Consider the following 20,944-nt stretch of genomic DNA (forward strand, 5'->3'; position numbering starts at 1 on the left):
TAAATACTTACTGAGGAGTACCTGGGTGGCTCAGCTGGTTGGAGGTCTGCCTTCTGTTTGGGGTATGATCCCGGAATCCCGGGATTGCATCCCACACTGGGCACCCTGCTCAGTGGGGAGCCTGCTTATCCCTCTCCCTATGTTCTTTCTCTCTCTTACTCTCTATCTCCCTCAAATAAATGAATAAAATCTTAAAAAAAAATTACCAAAATTAAAAACCCAGAAGGAAGGAATGGGATGCAGTAAGCAAAGAACAAATTGGTAAACCTAAATAAGCACTGGCTAAAACACTTTTTGGTGGGGAAAGTAACTTCACTTGATGAGTTTGGGAATAATTAAGCCTCGTTCTCACCTCTCTTGAGAGCCTACACACATTCTGATCCATTCTTTCTTGGATTTTTTTCAGGGACAGGCCTCCGTGTGGAGCTATGTGTTTTATTATAACTAGGTGAGTTTGCTTAATTCTGGGGTGCAGTAATTATAAGCCTACAAGACACATGCATTTCTGTAATACCAGTTTTATCAGTAATAATATTGATTTTTTTATCTCCATTGCCTACTCTTCTCAGTTGTTCGAAAATTCAGATAGAGATTCAGCCAAAGTGGTATCTAGAAGGAAATTTATGGCTACAAATATATCTATTAGAAAACAAGAAGGACTAAAAACTAATGCTATAAGTGTTAAACTCATGAGATTAGGAAAAAAACAAAGTAAACATAAAAAATATAGAAGGAGATAATAAAGAGCAGATGAAAGAGCAGAAAAAAGAAACAAGAAGAAAAGATTCAAATAAACAATATTAAGAATGAAAAAGTGGATATATAACTACAGAAGAAAGTTTCAAAACTCCCAAGTGAATAATCAACTTTATGCCAACAAATGTGAAAACTTAGATGAAATGGTAAATTGTCAATAAAAATATAAATATTGATTCAAGAAATAATAGAAAACATAGACTATAACCACTAAAGAAACTTAATCGGTGGTCATAAATCTCCTAAATTCCAGGTCAAGATGTTTACAGCCTTATTTTACCAAAACTTTGCCAGAGAAAAGAAAAAAGAGAGAAACCTCTCAAGTTCTATGAGGCTAGTATAATCCTGATATCCACAAGATGAGTAAAGAAAGGAAAATTTAATCTTACATATAAATGTAAACATTCTAAATAAAATAATCATAACCCAAATCCAATATATCTAAAAATAATCAGAATGTCATGGTCTAACTGGTTTGTCCCAGGAACACAAGGATATTAGAAAAATCTATTAATATTCACCACATTAATAAATTAAGGGAGAAGAAAAAGGTCATACCAATAGATAAATAACATTTGTTGTTTCAATGTCCACATATGAGATAAACTTAGCAAACTAGGAAAAGAGGATAATTTTAATTTCTTTCATCATAAGTAAAAGTACTTAACATTAGTCATAAGACAAAGATGCTCATCATTACTGCTCATATTCAACATCAGAGAGTTTAGGCAACATAAGAAAAAACAAGAAGTAGAAGGATTAAAAATGAAGAAAAAAATAGTTGTTTCCTGTGTTTCTATACACAGGAAATTAAAGAAACTCTACAAATGCTAGAATTTATGAGAGTACAGCATGGCTGCTGTATACATGGATCAGTGTAAATAAATCAGTATAATTCCTATATTCTAGCAACAGGCATAACTACCATTTTTTTGGCATTTTCAGTGCCGGCAAGGCACTATTGTTACACTTTCATTATTTAATCATAAAAAGAGCATAGTAGGTATATTTGTCATCATTTTAACAGATTTTGAACCTAGGATTTGGTGAATTGGGTAATATGGCAAAGGTCCTACTGCTGTTAATTAAGTGAGCCTGGGACTACAACCCAGGTCTATGTGACCCCAAAGCTTGTCATGCTTTTAGCCACTAGATTCTGTGATTTCCTCCCCAGTTATGTAAGAATGTGGTGATATCCCCTTGCTCCTGACCTCAACTGTTTCTTTTTACTCTAATGTTTTAAGTGTTCTTTAACAGATGAATCATCCTCATGTCCTCAAATTCTACAGACAGAAAGCAGGGATAAATAAATGGTCGTAGGAGAGTTTCAAGATAATTCTGGAAAAAATCTAGATGGTGGCGGGTTCAGAAGGATGCTAGCTGAAGAGGCATCTGGGGAGGAAAGCGAGAGGCCATGAGATGCCCAGTAGGACTGGGGGCCCAGGGTTCTGTTGGGGGCGGCAGTACCCAATCCCTGCTTTGCTCACGCACTGCCTGCTGGGAGGCCCCCACCCAGTCTAGCCACATCCAAGAGGACCCGCCAGCGTCAGTCAGGAGCTTCCTGTCTTGCTGTGTGCTCCTGACACGGGAGAGAGATGGGATTCTTTAATAAAGAAAGACTGGAGTCAAAACAATACCGTACATTCCAGTTTCCTTAGTATTACCCTTGAAAATGGATTTCATGTTACTCATAGCAACAGCTGCAGGAGCTGTAGTCACACTTGCTGCTGCTGCTGTTACCGCATTGATAGTAGTAAAAAGTCTAAGTTTTCTAAAGAAGAGAACAAGTAGGAACAATGAGAGTAGTAAAAAAATCAATTCCAAGACGGAAACAAATAGGAAACACGAAACACATAAAGAATTGGGTGAGAAAGAACAGGAAACCCACGAAGAAGTGAACGAGGAGAAACAAGACAGCCAAACTTTGTAAGTGTAAACTATAATTTGATTAAATTTCAGCTAGACAATGATGCAGATCAAATGAAGGCAGACAACGGGACCACACTAGGCTCCTTTTCTACGGACCAAAGGGTAGAGTCTGGAGGCAATGCACTGTCTTGCCTGGTATCACAGCGACAGACTTATTTTAAGGTCAGTTTTCTGTGAAACTGGTTTTCAGAGGTAAGGGTTAGTGGAGACTGCATCTTTATAATGGCTTAAAGGAAGTTACAGGAAGGTCAAATTGTTAGTGTGCTCTTGTTCCCTGGTAGAAGTTTGGGTTTTGCCATTTCAGGCCCTGATAAGGAAAAACAAAACCCTGAAATTTGTTCAGCGGGCTTTCACACAAGACACTGCGGGAAGTGAAATGAAAAGGGTTCCTTAACCTGCGAGCGGCGGCGCCCCTGCAGAAGAGGCGAGGCTGCCGCCATGCGGCACAATGGGCGCCACCTCACAGAACCGGGCGCGGCGGGCGGGCGGCAGGACCGCGCGGTCAGGCTGCGAGCGCTCCGGCTGCCAGCACATGGGCCCCTCGGGGCGGCGAGGCCGGCCGGTGGGTTCCCTGGCTGCGGGTGGCACTTCGTTGGGAAGGAGAGGCGGTGCAGGCCAGCCGCTGCCGGCCTGCGCGTCCCACTTCGAGCAAGCCTAGGCAGCATCCAGCTGCTGTAAAAGGCGTGCCTCTGGTTGCCACAAACAACCCAAAAGGGGTGCTTCAAAACACGCTGGCAACGCGCGGGGTCGGCCGGCTGCCTCTCACCTAACCCAGTCGCAGCTCTCCCAGCTGCCGCGCGATGGCAAGCAAACTCCCTTTGCTTTCCGTCCTCTCCTCCCTGATCCTCTCCGCTCCGCCTTCTCCCTCCCACCCCAGGCTGGCCCGGCCGCCTCCATTTTCCAGATCTTTCTCGAACCCTCGGCTTCTCGGGCAGCCGTTGCCCGAGTACTGACGGAAGCGGCCGAAGTGGAGGCGAGGAGCAGCCTCGGGCGCAGAGCGGCCGCTCGCGCACCTCCCCGGCGGCCGAGCGCGCAGGCGCAGACCTCTGTAACTGCCGGTTGGAGGCGGTCGAACCGCAGTGGAGAGAGACCGAGGCGGCGGAGCCTGCTGCGCGGGAGGCCTCTATCTTCTCCTCTGGTCCCGGACGCGCTGCCCTAGATTTAATGCGTAGCGACTTCGGGTCATTTCTCCTCTGCTTCTCGTAGGAGTCCCAATTCTTGGAGCAACAGCTCAGAAAAGGACGCGGTTCCCACACAGGAGGCTTCAGCACCAGCTCCCCGACGATTCGGCGGCGGGATGTCTGTGGTTGGCATTGATCTCGGCTTTCTCAACTGCTACATCGCTGTAGCAAGGAGTGGCGGCATCGAGACCATCGCCAATGAGTACAGCGACAGGTGTACCCCGTAAGTGCCTTGGCTTGATCGTAACCCCGACCCTAACAAACGTTTCCTCCCGACCCTGCGTGGGTCCCGCCTGCTGGCTGCTTCTGCTGCGAGCCGAACCTTGTGATGACAGGTGCAGTCCATCAACTGCAATCCCTGGAGACCGCTGGTTGGCGGGCCCAGGTGGGAGTCGGACTTCGTCGCACTGCAAAGCTGCTTTTCCTTAAAGGACAAGGGACTTCACTTTAATAGTTGGCGCATCTCCTTTCAGTACCCTCTCACGCCCACATCCCCACCCTGCCTCTGTTCCCCAGCCGGCCTGCTTTAGTTTTCCGGTGGGGTGGGGTGGGGTGGTGTAGAACCTCCTCGATATCCTGAACAAATCTATGAAAAGATGTCTGGTTACCTCTAGCGGGGCTTGCTGGGGATTACCGGCCGCGGGCGGGTATCTCCCATTAGCTGAGCAAAGAATTCTTCATTCTGCCCTTCTTCTTTTCCCCATCTCTCTGCGTGACGGCTTTTCAGAAAAGTAAGAAAAAGAGGGCTTAGGCTGCACACATCAGAAGATGAGTTGCAGAAAGCCCCCCCTTTTTTTTGCTAAGTTGTTGAGGTGTTCGGGGTTTTACCCCGTGTCCTTGAAAATTCGTGGGAATTGGACTGGTTTCCAGTGGCGTATATTGATGATGCATTAATAGGGAATCGGGGATGGGAGTTGTTGGCCTCCTGTATTGTATTGGTTATGTATGTCCATGAATGGAAAGCGGTGCAGCCAGAACCTATCAAAAGCGAATTTCTACAGAGTGAATTATAGAAGAATCAGAGGCGGGTGTCCTGTATAAACAGGATCGTGGAGTGATTCGTTTATGAACACTTAATGAAAGACTTAGGAGTGGCCTTATGTCACGGAAACGTGTTTCTACACGTTTCATTGTTTCTCTGGTTTGCGAAGTTTGTTGGCAAAGAATAATTAGACAAAGAATAATTAAGACAGGTCTATGAAAAATTAGCCTTTTATTGTCAGTTCCTGTTACTGGTAATTTTGTGAACAAACCAACTGTTCATGTCTTCCTTTCTGTGGGAAAGTAACTAAACATCTTGATTTGATGCTTTAAGATGACCCAAAATATATAAATACGAGACTAATTTTAAGATCCGTGTTAAGCTAAGCCTTTAAATGATAAAATTACTATGATTGCATGAGTAATTTAAAAATATGTCGAGATGTTGAAGAGTAGCTTACTTGAAGCAGTCTGTGCTTTGGTTTCTTTCAAAGAATATTCTGGAAGGTTTTATACCACTTTTTTCTAGGTATATACATTATATTCTGTTGAAATTTTTCATGTTTAAATTCTCAGGTATGAGCATAGATCAGTTAATCCTCATAGTACTGTTACAACTTTTGCTTCCTTTTATATCTTTTCCCAGCCTTTATGCACAATGAGAGGCTCAAGCAGAAATTGTGAACTGCTTCATGACTTTATTTCTGCAAGATCTTGTTTTAAGCCATAACAGATAGAGGCTGCCAGAAAAGAAGCAGTGAATTCCATTGTCCTCTTTCGGCAGAGTAGAGGTTAATGGGGCAGTCTCTGGCTTCAGGGACTTAAGACTGTGGAGAAAAAGTGAGGGGTAGCATAAATATTCCTCTAATCGTTAAAGTCTTATCCTAAAAGATCACAAACCAGAACTCTAAGATAGATGCTGCATTTCCAGCTCAGAAGTCTTAGTAGCGAGTCCATTGACTCTTTAAAGAACCAGGCCAGACTTAATTCTTTAAAAATTAGGCCGCTCATTTTCATGTTTCTTAGACACATTGGCTAATTCTGCATGGCTGAGATCTAATATATTTCTGATCTGTGTGTAAGAGTCACTAATAACTAGATTTAGTGAACCTAGTCCAAACTAGAAAATTACTAAGGTGGAAGTATTCTTAGCTTGTGTTAGCAACTCTGCCCCTCTTTTCATGGCTGTGTACTGTTATTTACCTCAGGATCTTTTATTGTTACTGAACTAATACTTCACTGTAGTCTATTCTTACACTGTATTTACTCTGTGGAACTTAAATTATTGAGTGAAAACATATCTTTTCCAGGTCTCTGGACCTTTGTTTATTGAATATGTATCTTGCAAAAAGCATAACTATTAGAGAACCTATAAATTTTCTAATACATCTAATACATACAGTATTTAATGATATAAACTAGTTTTCAAAAACTTTTTTCCCCTGTTCCAGTCACTGACACCAAGGTAATAAGACATAGGTGTTTCTAAATACATTACAAAAGGACCTTGTGGAAAGAGGAGGGAAATGTTCCATTTAGTTCGTTTTGGCATTTATGCTTTTTAACATTTTTTTCATTCCTTAACATACTTGATTATACATGGGAAGGTCTGGTGTATAAACCAAGGACAGTTTAATGGAAAAGATAATTGCTTAAGTTTTGGGCTTGTGTAAAGTTGGAGGGCCTGGACTAGCTGCTCTTCTCCTCCCACGCACAAATTGAAGAGGGGGAAGGAAATTAACATGCATAAGTTGAAGAGGAAAATTAATTTCAGAACATTTTCTTATTTAAAGCAACTGTTTCACAAATAGTACCTGTTCGTTGTAGAGAGGTAGACATGTTAAAAGATTAAAGGAAAAATTTAATTCCTCTGCCCAGAAATAAAACTTCCAGATGGTTTTCTCTGTGTTTCAAGGATCGATTATACTTTTTACACTTATATCCTGTTTGGTAACTTTTATGTAATACATACTTCTATACCATTAGTTTCAGTGTTTTTGTATAATCCTTTCTTTAATTCCATCCCTTTTTGGACAGTGAAGTTGTTTATATTTTTTTATAAGCCATACTGCAATAACTATCTTTGTGACTGAATTTTTGACCCTTATAATTCTTTCAAATTAATTCTTAGAAGTAGAATAACTGAATATGCACATTTTGGGATGTTTGTATTGTTCAATTAAGCATAGATGTGGGGGATTGGAATTTCCATCCCAGACTTAATTATATCAAAGTGATTAGTTTCATACATGGGAAAAGAAAACTGTAGCCAAGAACCTTCATTCAATATTAGACTAAAGCGGGGCGCCTGGGTGGCTCAGTCGTTAAGCGTCTGCCTTCGGCTCAGGTCATGATCCCAGGGTCCTGGGATTGAGCCCCACATCCGGCTCACTGCTCCGCAGGGAGCCTGCTTCTCCGTCTCCCACTCCCTCTGCTGTGTTCCCTCTCTCGCTGTGTCTCTCTCTGTCAAATAAATAAAATCTTTAAAAAAAAAAAAAATTAGACTAAAGCATGTGATCAGCTAAAACAAAACTTTTGTTGATAATAGTGATTGGTATGTGACAAGTGTTGTGCTTCTATTGTCATATATATTACATCAATTCTGTGAGTTTGGTAATACTAGTTTTTTTCATAAGCCTAAAGCAAACTTAACTGTTTTGGCCAAGAACTTGGAAGCAATGAAACTGATTCAGTTTCAGGCCTCTTTTACCCCCAGAACCCCAAAGTTCTTCCATTATCCATTGGTATATCCATATTAGGTTAATGGGGACATAACAATCAAAGGAACAAATTATCTGGCTGAGAAGCATCTTTGCTCTAGTATCAATAAATCCACCTGTTTTTGACTAGTTTCTAAGAACTACGGTTTTAAAATGCTTTTGAGTTATTTTAAGAACATGTAAAAAATTTATATTGTTTAACAAATTTATTAAAATGCATACCAACACAAAATAGGTTATTATAAGTATATGGAGGAAAGCAGTGTGGAAGATTGTAAACTACAAACTGCATATTTCTTGTGGGTAGAATTATGGAGGATGTGCTTTTACCACATAATGTGTAATGTTTTGAATTTTTATGAACATATTTTACAATAAGGAAAGTGGAATTTTTTAAGGTGAAAGTATTTCAAGACATTTTTGTTAGGTGTATTTTCAAAATTCTGTATGATCAGACTGAATTTTCAGTTCTCTGGTTTTCTGTCCTTATTTTTCCCTGTTTCTTTACCAGTGTATGAATAATTTAGAAATATGGGAATATACTATTTTTACCTTACTTTGAGCTGTCCTCTTCAGTGCATACAGGTAGAAATCACTTACTTTGGGTTATTAAAAATAAACATTTTTATACATAGGAAACGCCGAACTCCAGAAGTTAATAGTAGCTATAGTTGGGTAGGAGAACTTTTCTTGGTGATAGCAGTTGGGGAGGTGGGAGGGGGGGAGGCTTTAACATTTTATTTAAATATTCTTCGTATCATATGAATTGGCTTTTTATATCTTACTATGAGCTTATGTTAACTTTGATTTAAAATATTTTAAATACATCCAAGAAAGTAAATCTCCAGCCCTTCCCAGCCACCTAATAATCTTTAGTGTGTATGCTTTTAGTTTTATACAAGTGTGTGTGTATATAACTGGTATGTTTTTCTATGTGTTTTTTAACGAAAGTAGAATTACATGGTATGTATGTTGCAACTTTTTCTCAAAATATATTTTGAACATCTCAAACTCGTGTGTATAGTTCTAATTTACCTCATTTAAAAAATTTTTTTTTAAGTTTTAAAATTTCAATTAACAGTGTAATATTAATTTCAGGTGTACAATTTAGTGATTCAGCACGTTCATACAGCACTCAGTGCTGATCACAAGTGCATTCCTTAATCCCCATCACCTGTTTCACCCATCCCCCCACACACCTCACCTCTGGTAACCATCAGTTCTCTGTAATTCAGAATCTGTTTCTTGGTGTGCCTCTCTCTTTTTTAGTCTATGCTGGTTTGTTTTGTTTCTTAAATTACACATATGAGTGAAATCATACAGTACTTATCTTCCTCTGACTTACTTCACTTAGCATAATACTCTCTAGCTCCTTTGGGTAAATACCTTGTAGTGCAATTGCTGGATCATAGGGTAGTTCTATTTTTAACTTTTAGAGGAACCTCTCTACTGTTTTCCATGATGGCTGCACCAGATTGCATTCCCACCAGCAGTGCACGAAGGTTCCCCTTTCCACATCCTTGCCAGCACCTCTTGGTTGATTTGTTGATTTTAGCCATTCTGACCTAATTTACCTTGTTTATTTAAATGGCTGTACATCCATTGATAAGTGCACTATTAGTTAATGTTTCAAATTATTATTTTGCCATCGACAAAAACAAAAATTCAATGAGTATCTTTGTTTTTTTGTTGTTGTTTGTTTTTTTTAATTGTGCTAAGTAGAATGGAAAGACAGATGGCTCACACATTAGTAAGGCCAAAGCTAGGGCTATAAAATCTTTTAGTGTTAATATTTTCTATGACAAAACAAAATGAATCTTTAGTTATTGCCTTAAATTTGTGGGTGAGGAATTCTGAAAAGTTTCTAGAAGGCAAGGAACTATAAGTACAAATTACATACTATTGTGAGTTTAAGGTATTTAGCATGCTATGGTAGTCTTTCGTATATAGTCACTACAATACAAATTAATCAGCATAGCCATGTTCCGATAAAGCTTTATTTACAAAAATAGGTGGCAAATGGTAATTTGCAAACCCCTTGTCTAGTCAGTCATAATCAAAAGAACTTTAAAATTATGGTGCACTGCTTTTAGAATTTGACCTGTCGAATTTTAATATAATCAGCTTTTAAAATAATGTATCTAATAGTTAAATACATCTAATTTAATGTAACTAATCAGCTTTTAAAATATGTCTATATAATTATAGTTGACCCTTGAACAATATGGGTTTGAACTGTACAGGTCTGTTTATAGGTGGGCTTTTTGTTTTGTTTTGATAAATACAGTACACTACTGTGAATATATTTTCTCTTATAATTGTCTTAATGTTTCTTCTTCTCTAGCTTAATATAAGAACACAGAGTATAATACAACACAAAATATGTGTTAACTGTTATTAAGTCTTCTGGTCAGCAGTAGACTATTAGTAGTTGTGTGTGGGTTAAAAATTATACATGGCTTTTCTACTGTGTAGGGATTCAGTATCCCTAACTCCCTCATTGTTCAGGGTTCAACTGTGTGTGATTTCTGTTAATAGCTTCAAGTTGTGAACCAGTTTATGAATTAGGCCCATTTATTAAAAGCATTTAGAAACTCATAAAAGAAATTTTTATTTTTTATATGTTAAAAAGTTTTATCCATTGTCCATACTGAAAGACCGGGAAGTTTTTGTTATTACTAAATCATGTATGCCTAAAAGAAGTCTTACTTTTGGGGACACCTGGGTGGCTCAGTAGGTTAAGTGGCCAACTCTTGATTTCGGCTCAGGTCATGACCTCAGGGTCCTGGGATAGAACACCCCGCCCGAGTCAACTCCACTCTCGGCTGGGAGTCTGCTTGAGGATTCCCTCTCTGCCCCACCCCTCCGTGCGCATGCATGCATGCTTGCGCGCTCTCTCCCTCTCTCAGATCTTTTTTTTTAAAAAAAAAATTGCCTATTTTTCTAAGTGGCAAGCTAGAAAGCAAATGGCAATCAGAAGTCTTTTGGAGAACATTCCTCCCCCACTTCCTTCTGGGGCAATTTTTTTCGAGATAGTTAACCTTGAAAAATAACCATATGTTTTCTTTACTGCAGAGCTTCTCAAATCCGCTCATTTGTTTATAGGCATTGAAACACTCCCAGGAAAGAATGTTTTTCCCAACTTATTTGAATCTCCAAGGAATTATATTCCATAGAACAGTATTTGGAAAATGATGCTTTAAGGCAGTGGTCTCAGGTGGAAATTTTGTGCCTTAGGGCACATTTGACAATGTCTGAAGGTACATTTTTGGTTGACACTCTGGGGGTGAGGAATGGGGGGAGTGCTTCTGGAATCTCAGGAGATGACTCTCTGATTTAAATCAATTGATTGCCCTTTCATATCATTATTCATCCTGCTATTGTTTTCTTAATATGTACTTGATAACATAAGAGGCTATAAATAGTAATTGTGATCTTATGAAAACTGGCAAGGGAAAGCTGACAATTTTTAAAATAGGGTTATTTTTAAAATGAAAGTGGTACAGTCAAGAGGCTTTGAATCCTTCGTGGAGACTGACAAAATAAACAAATTTAAAGAGTACTGACCTCTTAGGTGAGAAATCTCATAGTCTTTTGGCATTATGTGTTTTCTCCAGCCTGATCATGCTTGGCCTTATAAAAATAGGCTCTATAAGAGAGAAAGAAAATTAATCTTAAGTTTTAAGGGAAAATACAAATACAGTTTTGTTTTGTTTTGTTTTGTTTTTTAAAGATTTATTTGAGATAGCATGCCTGTGGGGGTGGTCAGAGGTAGAGAGGGAGAATCTCAAGCAGACTCTCCACTGAGGGTGGAGCCCAAGTGGTGCTTGATCTCACAACCCTGAGATTATGACCTGAGCCAGAATCAAGAGTTGGATGCTTCACTGAACCACCCAGACGCCGCAAAATACAACTTTCTTAAATTAACACTTGTCATTTGATTTTTATGCCCCTCATCTACCAAAAGTGACATAGGACATTTAGAAGTTTTTGTTTGTTTAGAATTTTGTGGCATTTTCTGAGAATCTGGGATTACCACTATGGTGGCAATATCAGATTGGAAATTAGAGATTTAAGCTGCATTGTAAAGTTTGTTTTTAGGTATAAGATGGAATTTCTAAATAGCAGTTGAAATAAAATATAGAAAGTATGATATAAATGGATTATATAATATAATTGGGTAAAGTATTGAATATCCTTTCTATAAAAATTTTTATGTCAGCCTCTGAGGTATGGTATAATGTGTTTATTTTCCTTGTGTTAGTAAAGTCAGGTTAAAGTTTTGAGAGATGCTAGGTATTTTGATTCCAGAATCTTTTTGAAAGAAAATCAAGGAAGGAGTCTTAAGCCCTTTTTTAGCTATGTAAGGAAGGTTTTCTGTGTATTGAAACTAGGTATTTCCAAGCTGTAACACTAAATTGTTTAAACTTTAAAAGTTGTCTACTTTTAACTTCAGAGAATAATAATGGTAACTATTTAGTTTTCTCTGTGAAGTGATATGTGTGTGCAGCATGTTTCAAAGAATTTAGCACTTAATAATAGATCATTGAATCTATTATTTGGCTTCAGTGTTCTAAGAAAAGTTAACTTCCTGAGAATCAATCTTAAGAGTAAGATTTTCTATATACTCAAGTGATGGTCGCCTAGTATTAAAAAATTAAAAGTATTCTTAAGTGTGTCCAAATAATGGACAAGAGAGAAGGACAGATTATAATAAAGTAAGCTAAAAGAAGACAAATCCATATTTTCTCTGATGAACTTTAGAACAGAATGCCAGCCATCCACATAAATAACCATATTAGGTATGCAAATACCTACTCTAGCAGGTACTATGTTGATCAAGGAGTTATTTGGAAGAGATGATCTACTTGGGTGTCTCAAACATATCTCAATCTCAGCATGTCCAGTGAGCACTGCGATGGTCCATCTCAAACCCATCCATTTTACAGTGTTTTCTGTCTCATTAAATGACACCACTCTACCCTCTTCTGCAAATGGGAAACCTAGGTATTAGTCATGATACTTGCCTCTTCCTCTTATATATTCCAGCTCTGTTCAGTAAAAATGTTAGCAATATCCATAAATGTTTCAGTAGTTACACCAAAAAGATAAGAAACAGGTGAAATTAATTTTGATATTTTTGATTTAGCTCAATATGTCCAAAATCTTATTTCCATATTTTAAAATCAGATATTTTATATTTCTTTTTAAATATTAAATTTTCAAAGTCCAGATTATGTTTCACACTTAAAATGAATACATCTCAATTCCTACTTGCCACATTTCATGTGCTTAATCATCACATATGGCTGGTGGCTACCATATTGGACAGTAAGTCCTTTGAGTTGTACCTCTTAAATAACTCTTAATTCCTTCTCTCTCTCTCAACTGGCATCATCCTGATACAGATTACTGATAACTTCTAGCCTTCCTCCCATTAGTTCACAGTGGTCAAAATGATCTCTCCCAAATCTTTTAATTCCACCCCCATCATCATTTATTCTTTAAAATCTCATCGCTTCCTTGGGTTAGCCTTTCCTGATCCTCCTCCTCTAGATCAATTCTATTATCTACTCCTCGAGCATCATGTACACCCTCTCTTGTAGCATCTAGTTTACTTTCATTTGTGTGAGCACTGTAAGTTCCAAGAGAGCCAAAACCATGTCTTTTCCCCTTGCTATATTTTTAGTAACTGAGTGCCAGACGTAAAGTAATTATTCAACCAAAATCTGTTAACTGACGAATTTAATTGTTTGCCCTCCTTGAAAATGCTGTGGCCCCCAGTGTAACAGTATCCTGTTCAACCCTTAAAAAGCACTGTTTTGGGGGCACCTGGGTGGCTCAGTAGATTAAAGCCTCTGCCTTCGGCTCAGGTCATGATCTCAGGGTCCTGGGATCGAGCCCTACATCAGGCTCAGCAGGGAGCCTGCTTTCTCCCCCCTCTCTCTCTGCCTGCCTCTCTGCCTACTTGTGATGTGTCTGTCAAATAAATAAATAAAAATCTTAAAAAAAAAAAAAAAGGACTGTTCTTAAGACTCTTGATCTCAGCTCAGGTCTTGATCTCTGGTTTTTGAGTTCAGGCCCCATGTTAGGCTCCACACTGGGTATGGAGCCTACTAAAAGAAAGGCATTGTTCTTGGATCTTTCCTCTTCAGTTCATCTTCTGTATAAGCAGGGATTGTTCTTTTCTTTATTCAGAAGCCTTTGATTTACTTTACCTACTGAGATAAATTTCAAATTTATAACTTGCCATTTGAGGCTGTGTGTAATCTGACCCCAATATTATAAAAATGACACTAGCCAAGTTGTATTCTTCCTACTCTCCAAATAAACATTATCCTTAGGAGCCATCTTTCTATTCATTCAATAAGTACTTTTACTATATTAGCAGATAATGATCAAGGCCAGTACCATCAAGTAGAACTTTCTATTCTACTGTATATCTCTTCTGTTGTATGTATAATCTGTTCTTTCTATACTCACTGGTCACATATGGCTGTTAAGCCCTTGAAAGTTGACTGTTGAGCACTTGAAATGTGAATAATGCTGAGGAACTGAGTTTTTTTTATTTTGGTTAAATCTTACTAGCCATGTGTGATTAGTGGCTACCATATTGGATATTGCAGATCAAAGGAATGGAGCACATGTTATCTGCCCTCATGGAATTCATGCCCTGGTATGGAGATAGTCAGTAAATAAACTGTATCAGATGGTGATACATTATGCAGGAAAATAAAATTAGGTAAACAGTAGGAGATGTATATGTTGGGAAGGAGCAGAAAATGTTGTTTATGTAATATAGAAAAGGTACTGACAAACTGACTTTTGAGCAGAGATATGAAAAAAGTGAGTGTAAGCCATGTGGATGGGTATATTTAGAAGTGTTCCAGAGATAGAGAATAGCATGTACAAAGGCCCTGAGGAAGGAGTGTGCTTACCTTATTCTAGAAATAGCAAAGAGACTGGTGTGTCTAGATTGAAGTTATAGGGCAGAGCAGCCAAGGACCAGACCAGGAAGGGTTTTATTGGCTTTTAGGGAGACTTAAGCTTTTGCTTTGTGAAACAAGACACCATTGGAGGGTTTCAGCAGCTGAAATTCATGACCCTAGTCTTGAAGAGAATCACTCTGATTATTGTATTGAGAATAGGTATATACCTACATACTGGGAATGTCCTTTTGGACAAAGGACATTTTACATATTAAAATTTTTTCTCTTCTTTCAGATCTTAATTCAGAAATTACCTCTTCCACTTGCTTTTCCTAAGCCTTATCATATAGAAGTGGTTATTCTTTTTCACTAGTATTCATGTCCATATGTTCATGGTCCTATATGTTGATTTTTTTCTGTAGACTATAAATTCTCCAACAACAGTGATTGTAGCTAGTATACACACAGTGCTCCTAGTTAGTGGTTGAATGAATGGTACCTCTAGTTACAACTAAAATCATGGAAACAGTTTCTTAAATTATAACACGAAATGATACTTTGATGAAAATGTTGCTCTATAATTGCTTTTGTAAGCAGAATTACATCTAAATGCAGTAATAAAAAAAAAATAGCATGGTGTCCAAAGCATTTGCCCATATTCACTCATTTAATCCTCTTAAAAACCTGTGAGTAGGTATTATCAACACTATCTTCTGGACGGGAAACTGAGACAAATAATGGTTAAGTAGTTTTTACAAGATTACAGAGCTTGGATTTAGATCCATGCAACCTGGCCTTACTAAACACAGTTAATTTTTTTAGTAGGTCATAGACCTACTAAACAATTTTGGGGGCCAACAGAGCTTTGCCAGCTATTAGCAACATTTATTCTAAAAATTCTAACATTCTGACTTTATCTACTGTTCTATTACTTATGAAACAAAACCATGCAAAATTCTAATGTTCATTAAACTATTTTTAGAATATACATCATTATGTTAATCCATTTAATTCATTTTTTTCATAACAAGAGATAGAGTAATGGCATATCAATATAAACATACCATGGGAACAAACTTTGTATTTTTCCCTTGTTTAGGGCCTGTATATCTTTGGGATCAAGAACTCGAGCCATTGGAAATGCAGCTAAGAGCCAGGTAAATTGTTAATGTAGATGTTTTGACTTACAGGAAGAATTTAATGGAATCTTGGTAACCAAGCTCCCAATTTATTAGTTAGTGAGAAAAGAGAAGGAGAGAAATTTGATAAACTCGAATATCTTTGTATTTTAATAGATATATTTTGCTTTGGGGTTGTAAAATATTTCTTATATTTTATTTTTTAAAAAGTCTTATTTAGTTGTGAAGTTAGGGTGTATGACATCACATTTTTCCCTGTATGGTCACTTTTCTATGAGGTATCCTATCTAGAATATACACTTCAACAAGTAAGCAATGTCTTTGTAAAAGAAGGTGGGAAAGATGGAAGAACTAATATCCAGAGTAACCCAGTGTGGCTACTTTTGCATGGAATCTGCTTAAGTATTCATATTTCTAAGCTTCCAAAGTGCTTATAAGTAGAACATTTACTTTTAACATTTTTTGTTAGAGGTTCATTTTCCTCAGACTTTATTTCCCTGAACCAAAAGCCCTTAACAATTACTTCTTATATTTTAACGTGTACCTGGTCTTCTTTTTGTCATAAAATAACTTTAATAGGTCTTTTTTTCCCTCCTGACTTTATGGGAATAATTGACTCATTTATCTAGGAATTTTTGCTTAAGACTTTCCTCAAGGTTGTCTTCTAATTGGCCTATATACGAAAATGTTATCTTCTACACTTTCATATTGTACATTAACAAATGTTGATTTTGTGCCAAAATGACTTCTTCACTAAAGTTCACATAAAGAATGCAAACTAAAAGTTATTCCTCCTAAAGAGACCAATGTGGTAATTCAGCGTCCCTGTAGCTTTCATCTTGTAACTTGTAACTGAAGAGCAAGATCTGTTTGACTTTAACTAAGAGGACAGCAACTAGATCTCAATATTAGTGTATAGTTTGAGCTAGATGTTCTAGTTAAAAAATTACTTTGCTAAAATACAAGCCATTTGCAAATTCAGACACTTTAACTTTGCGTCATGCTACACGGAAGGAGTTTAAATTTACCAGCCTAGAAGCACTTCTCAACAGTAAGAAATTTCATTCTCACTACATGGGAAGTTTCACAAAGAACTAGATATTAAGAGGAAAAGAAAAAGGGGGCAATGTGGAAGAGTGTTTCAATAAAAACATAGGAATGAAAGTGGAGGAAAGAGAAGTCAAACGTACTAATTCACTAAAACAAAAGGTGAGGAAAACCAAACAGATGAGCTGTAGATAGACTTTCACTGTATTACTTGAAAAGTTTTACATTTTTGTTCTTTCTTTTTTGAAAACATTAATTTTGAGTCTACATTCCTAAGATAGGAAGAGAATTTGTGGAGGAATATATAAGATGCATACATTCTTATTGTATAATTTTACTGTCAGCTGGAAGCCAGATAAATGATTGTGTATAATTCTAAATTTAAATGTGTAGGATAAAGAGACTTGGTGGTCTTAAATATTAGCATAATGTTGATTTTGCATTCATTAAATATCAATAAATAAAAGTGTTTACTGCCAACAGATAGTCACAAATGTAAGAAATACAATTCATGGGTTCAAAAAGCTTCACGGGCGATCATTTGATGATCCCATTGTGCAAACGGAAAGGATCAGGCTTCCTTATGAACTGCAGAAGATGCCTAATGGAAGTGCAGGAGTTAAGGTAAGCTTCTCAGAGTACAAATGTATTTAAATTCAAGAAGCCAAATATAATACTGCCTGTTTATAATTTTTTTCCACTAGACCTAGTATGTATGTACCAAGATTCAGTTTTTATAGTAAGCTTTAGTGAGTGCAGAACAATTACAATTAGATAATTCTTATTTTTATTTTTTCGTTTTTTTAAAGGTTTTATTTATCTGAGAGAGAGAATGAGCAGTGGGGAGGGGCAAAGGGGGAGAGAGAGAGGGTGAGAAGTAGACTCTTTGCTGAGCTGGAAGCCCAATGCAGGGCTGGATCCTAGGACCGGGAGACTAGGATCTGAGCTGAAGGCAGATACTCAAGCAACTAAGCCACCCACGTGCCCCTAGATAATTTTTAAAATCCAGACAATACTTTTATTGTCAAGAAAAAATTATTTGGGGGCGCCTGGGTGGCTCAGTGGGTTAAAGCCTCTGCCTTCGGCTCAGGTCATGATCCCAGGGTCCTGGGATCGAGCCCCGCTTCGGGCTCTCTGTTCATCAGGGAGCCTGCTTCCTCCCTCCCTCTCTCTCTGCCTGCCTCTCTGCCTGCTTGTGATCTCTGTCTGTCAAAAAAATAAAAATAAAATCTTTAAAAAAAAACAAAAAACAAAACTCTGAGGACAGTGGTCTTCTTTAAAAAAAAAAAATTTGAAGAACTTTTAGAAGTGAACAGTATTTAAGCAATAAAGGCAGAGGCATAAGTGATTTAGAAAAATAGACTCCATCAGTATATTAATTGTTATATTAAAGCAAACTCTATTTCCAAATAAGAGATGGATTCTTGATTTTTAATTCTACATCCTGAAATGGTAAGTTATAGATTGGTTAACAAAAACATGGTAGCGTTTGTGTTTTTTTCCTCAAAACACAGTTACCATATGACCCAGCAGATTCACGCTTCATTATATAGACCGGAGAATTGAATGATGTGTGCACACAAAAACTTGTACCTGATTTTCACAATAGCATTGTTCATAATAGCCAAAAAGTAGGAACAGTCCAAGTGTTCATCATCTGACGAGTGGTTAAATGAATTGTGGTACCTATACAATGGAATATTTAGCCATAAACTAGAGTGACTTCATAGAGATGAACAGGACCACATAAATATACATATATACACTTACACACACGTATGTTGTGCTGCTTGAGAAAAGATCTTCCAGAGTTTAGTGTTACAGAATAAAATTTGGTTCACTAAGGACGCAGAAGTAAGACATAACTTTTTCTTCAGTAAACTAAATGTAGTTATTATATGGGTTCCAAGGTAACTTTATATTGCTCATAAATTTATTGGTTATTATAAAAGGGCTTAATCATCTAAAGCACACATCTTCCAGTATTCCTTCATCAAGAAGCATTGTAAAGTTTCCTTTTGTGTGCTTAAATGCAACTTACTCTTAAACCTGTGTATAAGATGAAGTGGTTATTTGGTCTAAAAAACACAATTTTGAAATTTCATATATACATCTCTAATATTTAACTTATGATTATTCCTAGAAACCTTGGAATAATAGATAAAATATTTCTTTTTTTTAATAAGAAATTTTCTTTCCTGATATTCTAATTTCCTCTTCCTAAAACTGTATGACTAAATCTTTCATTTTAAACCCAGAAGAGTTCTAACTTTCAAAAGAAAGATTATTTGATCTTTTTTTCTTTCAATATATGCCTGGAAAGTGAATGATAAAAATTGCTTTTATGAGAGGCATGTGGGTGTCTCAATCCGTTAAGCGTCTGCCTTCAACTCAGATCATGATCTCAGAGTCCTGGGATTGAGCTCTTCATCAGGCTCCCTGCTCAGTGGGGAGCCTGCTTCTGTCCCTCTCCCCCTGCTTGTGTACACTAGCACACTCTCTCTCTCTCTTAAAATCTTTTTTAAAAATTGCTTTTGTGAAAAGGAGAGATCTAAGGCAGGAAGACATTTTGAGAATAATTTGGTTATATTACTATGTGTAAGTCACTTGAATTTTAGAAATGAGAGGTGGTAATACTAGAATAATCTTTTTCAGAATATAACTTCCTTGAGCAAAGACTGTCTTTTTCGCTGTTGTTTTGTCTATCATGTATAGGGTAGATCCTCACAGAATATATATTGATGAATAAAAGACTCTTAATAAATATCTCAACTTTGGTTTTAGGTGCGGTACCTAGAAGAAGAGAGACCTTTTGCAATTGAGCAAGTTACTGGAATGCTGCTGGCTAAACTTAAAGAGACTTCAGAAAATGCTTTGAAGAAACCAGTGGCAGACTGTGTGATTTCAGTAAGTTTACTTCACTACTTTGAAATCGCACCTTCCAGTATATTAACATTCTACTGAAATATTTTTCTTCCCTTTTCTTTACTCTTTCTGATCTTATTTAGTTAAAAAAAAAAAATTTAAGAAAACACCTTATTTGGTAAAGTTTAGAATTGAGTTTCCCAAAAAGTCAGTTATGATAATCTGTGAATCTTAAAAAAAAAACAGTGTATATGATTAGTGACTGCTGTACCTGCCAGTAATTCTGAAGAATCTTTCCTGGTCACTCTTAACTTCCCACCTGTAGGGACCTTAACATTTCACGGAAAAGTTGAAAATTCCCAGTTGGGAATTTGAGATTATATATATTTGTATATTTTGTACCAGAAAGAAAAAATATTTTTTAAATGAAAAATTGGATATATTTAACATTTTACAGTTTCAGAAATTTTGACATATGCTTACACAAAACCATCATCAGTCATTGTCAGTATTATAAACATATTTATCACCCCCCAGAATCCCACTGTATCTCCTTTAAAGTAAAAGTTGTTTAGGTATAAGGTGTGAGCATGATCCTTTGACATACATATACATAGTGAAATGATAATGATTACTGCAATTGAGCAAATTAACATACCCATCTCAAGTACTATTTTTGTGTGTGTGGCAAGAACACCTGAGATCTACTTTCTTAGCAAATTTCCAGTATATAATACACTATTACTAACTCTAGACACCATATGCTATACATTAGATTTCTAGAATTTATTTATCCTACATAACTGAAACTTTGCAATCTTTGACCAGTATCTCCCCATTTCCCCCACCTCCTTGCCCCTGGTAACCACCAGTCTACTCTCTTGCTTCTATGAATTTAACTTTTGTAGATTCCACATATAAGAGAGCATGCAATATTTTTCAGAAAGAAAAGGTCTTTAAGGATTCATAGAACATTTCATCATTTACTCTATCTTTTGAGATCCCGTTATATACTGATAACTTTTTAAAGTTACATGTTGTCACTTAAATGTGAGTATATTTCTAATACTATTAAACTTCTCTACCTAAGTTCAACAGTCTCCTGTCCTCAGAAAAATAGAATTGGATTATAAACTCCACTGGAATTTAGTAATTAGATTATTATAGGCATTTAGAATTTTTTGAATGAGAGAAAAATAATAGAGCTTTAATATTTTCTATTCTGACCATTTAATAATAGCAAATAATAGAGTGGCCAGGCAATGTTGCAGGCATTTCATAAGTACTAACTCATTTAATCCTCAGAACCGCCCTATGAAGGTAGGATATTTTTAACTCCAGTTTTGTAGATTAAAAAGCAGACACAGAGAAGTTAAATAACTTGCCCCAAATCAACA

General features: G+C 37.1%; 1 protein-coding gene across 1 annotated transcript in view; it reads left to right on the plus strand.

Annotated features, from left to right (window-relative positions):
- The first annotated feature begins 3,645 nt into the window (after positions 1-3,645).
- Positions 3,646-20,944, plus strand: part of HSPA4L (heat shock protein family A (Hsp70) member 4 like) — a 45,511-nt gene continuing 28,212 nt past the window's right edge. The window contains exons 1-4 of the mRNA XM_080797450.1: positions 3,646-4,089; positions 15,596-15,653; positions 17,166-17,306; positions 19,467-19,589. Of these exons, the coding sequence (XP_080653576.1) occupies positions 3,983-4,089; positions 15,596-15,653; positions 17,166-17,306; positions 19,467-19,589 (429 nt within the window). The 5' untranslated portion in view covers positions 3,646-3,982. The remainder of the gene's footprint in view (positions 4,090-15,595; positions 15,654-17,165; positions 17,307-19,466; positions 19,590-20,944) is intronic.

The sequence above is a fragment of the Martes martes genome (assembly GCF_963455335.1).
Source record: "Martes martes genome assembly, chromosome: 2".
Taxonomy (NCBI): domain Eukaryota; kingdom Metazoa; phylum Chordata; class Mammalia; order Carnivora; family Mustelidae; genus Martes; species Martes martes.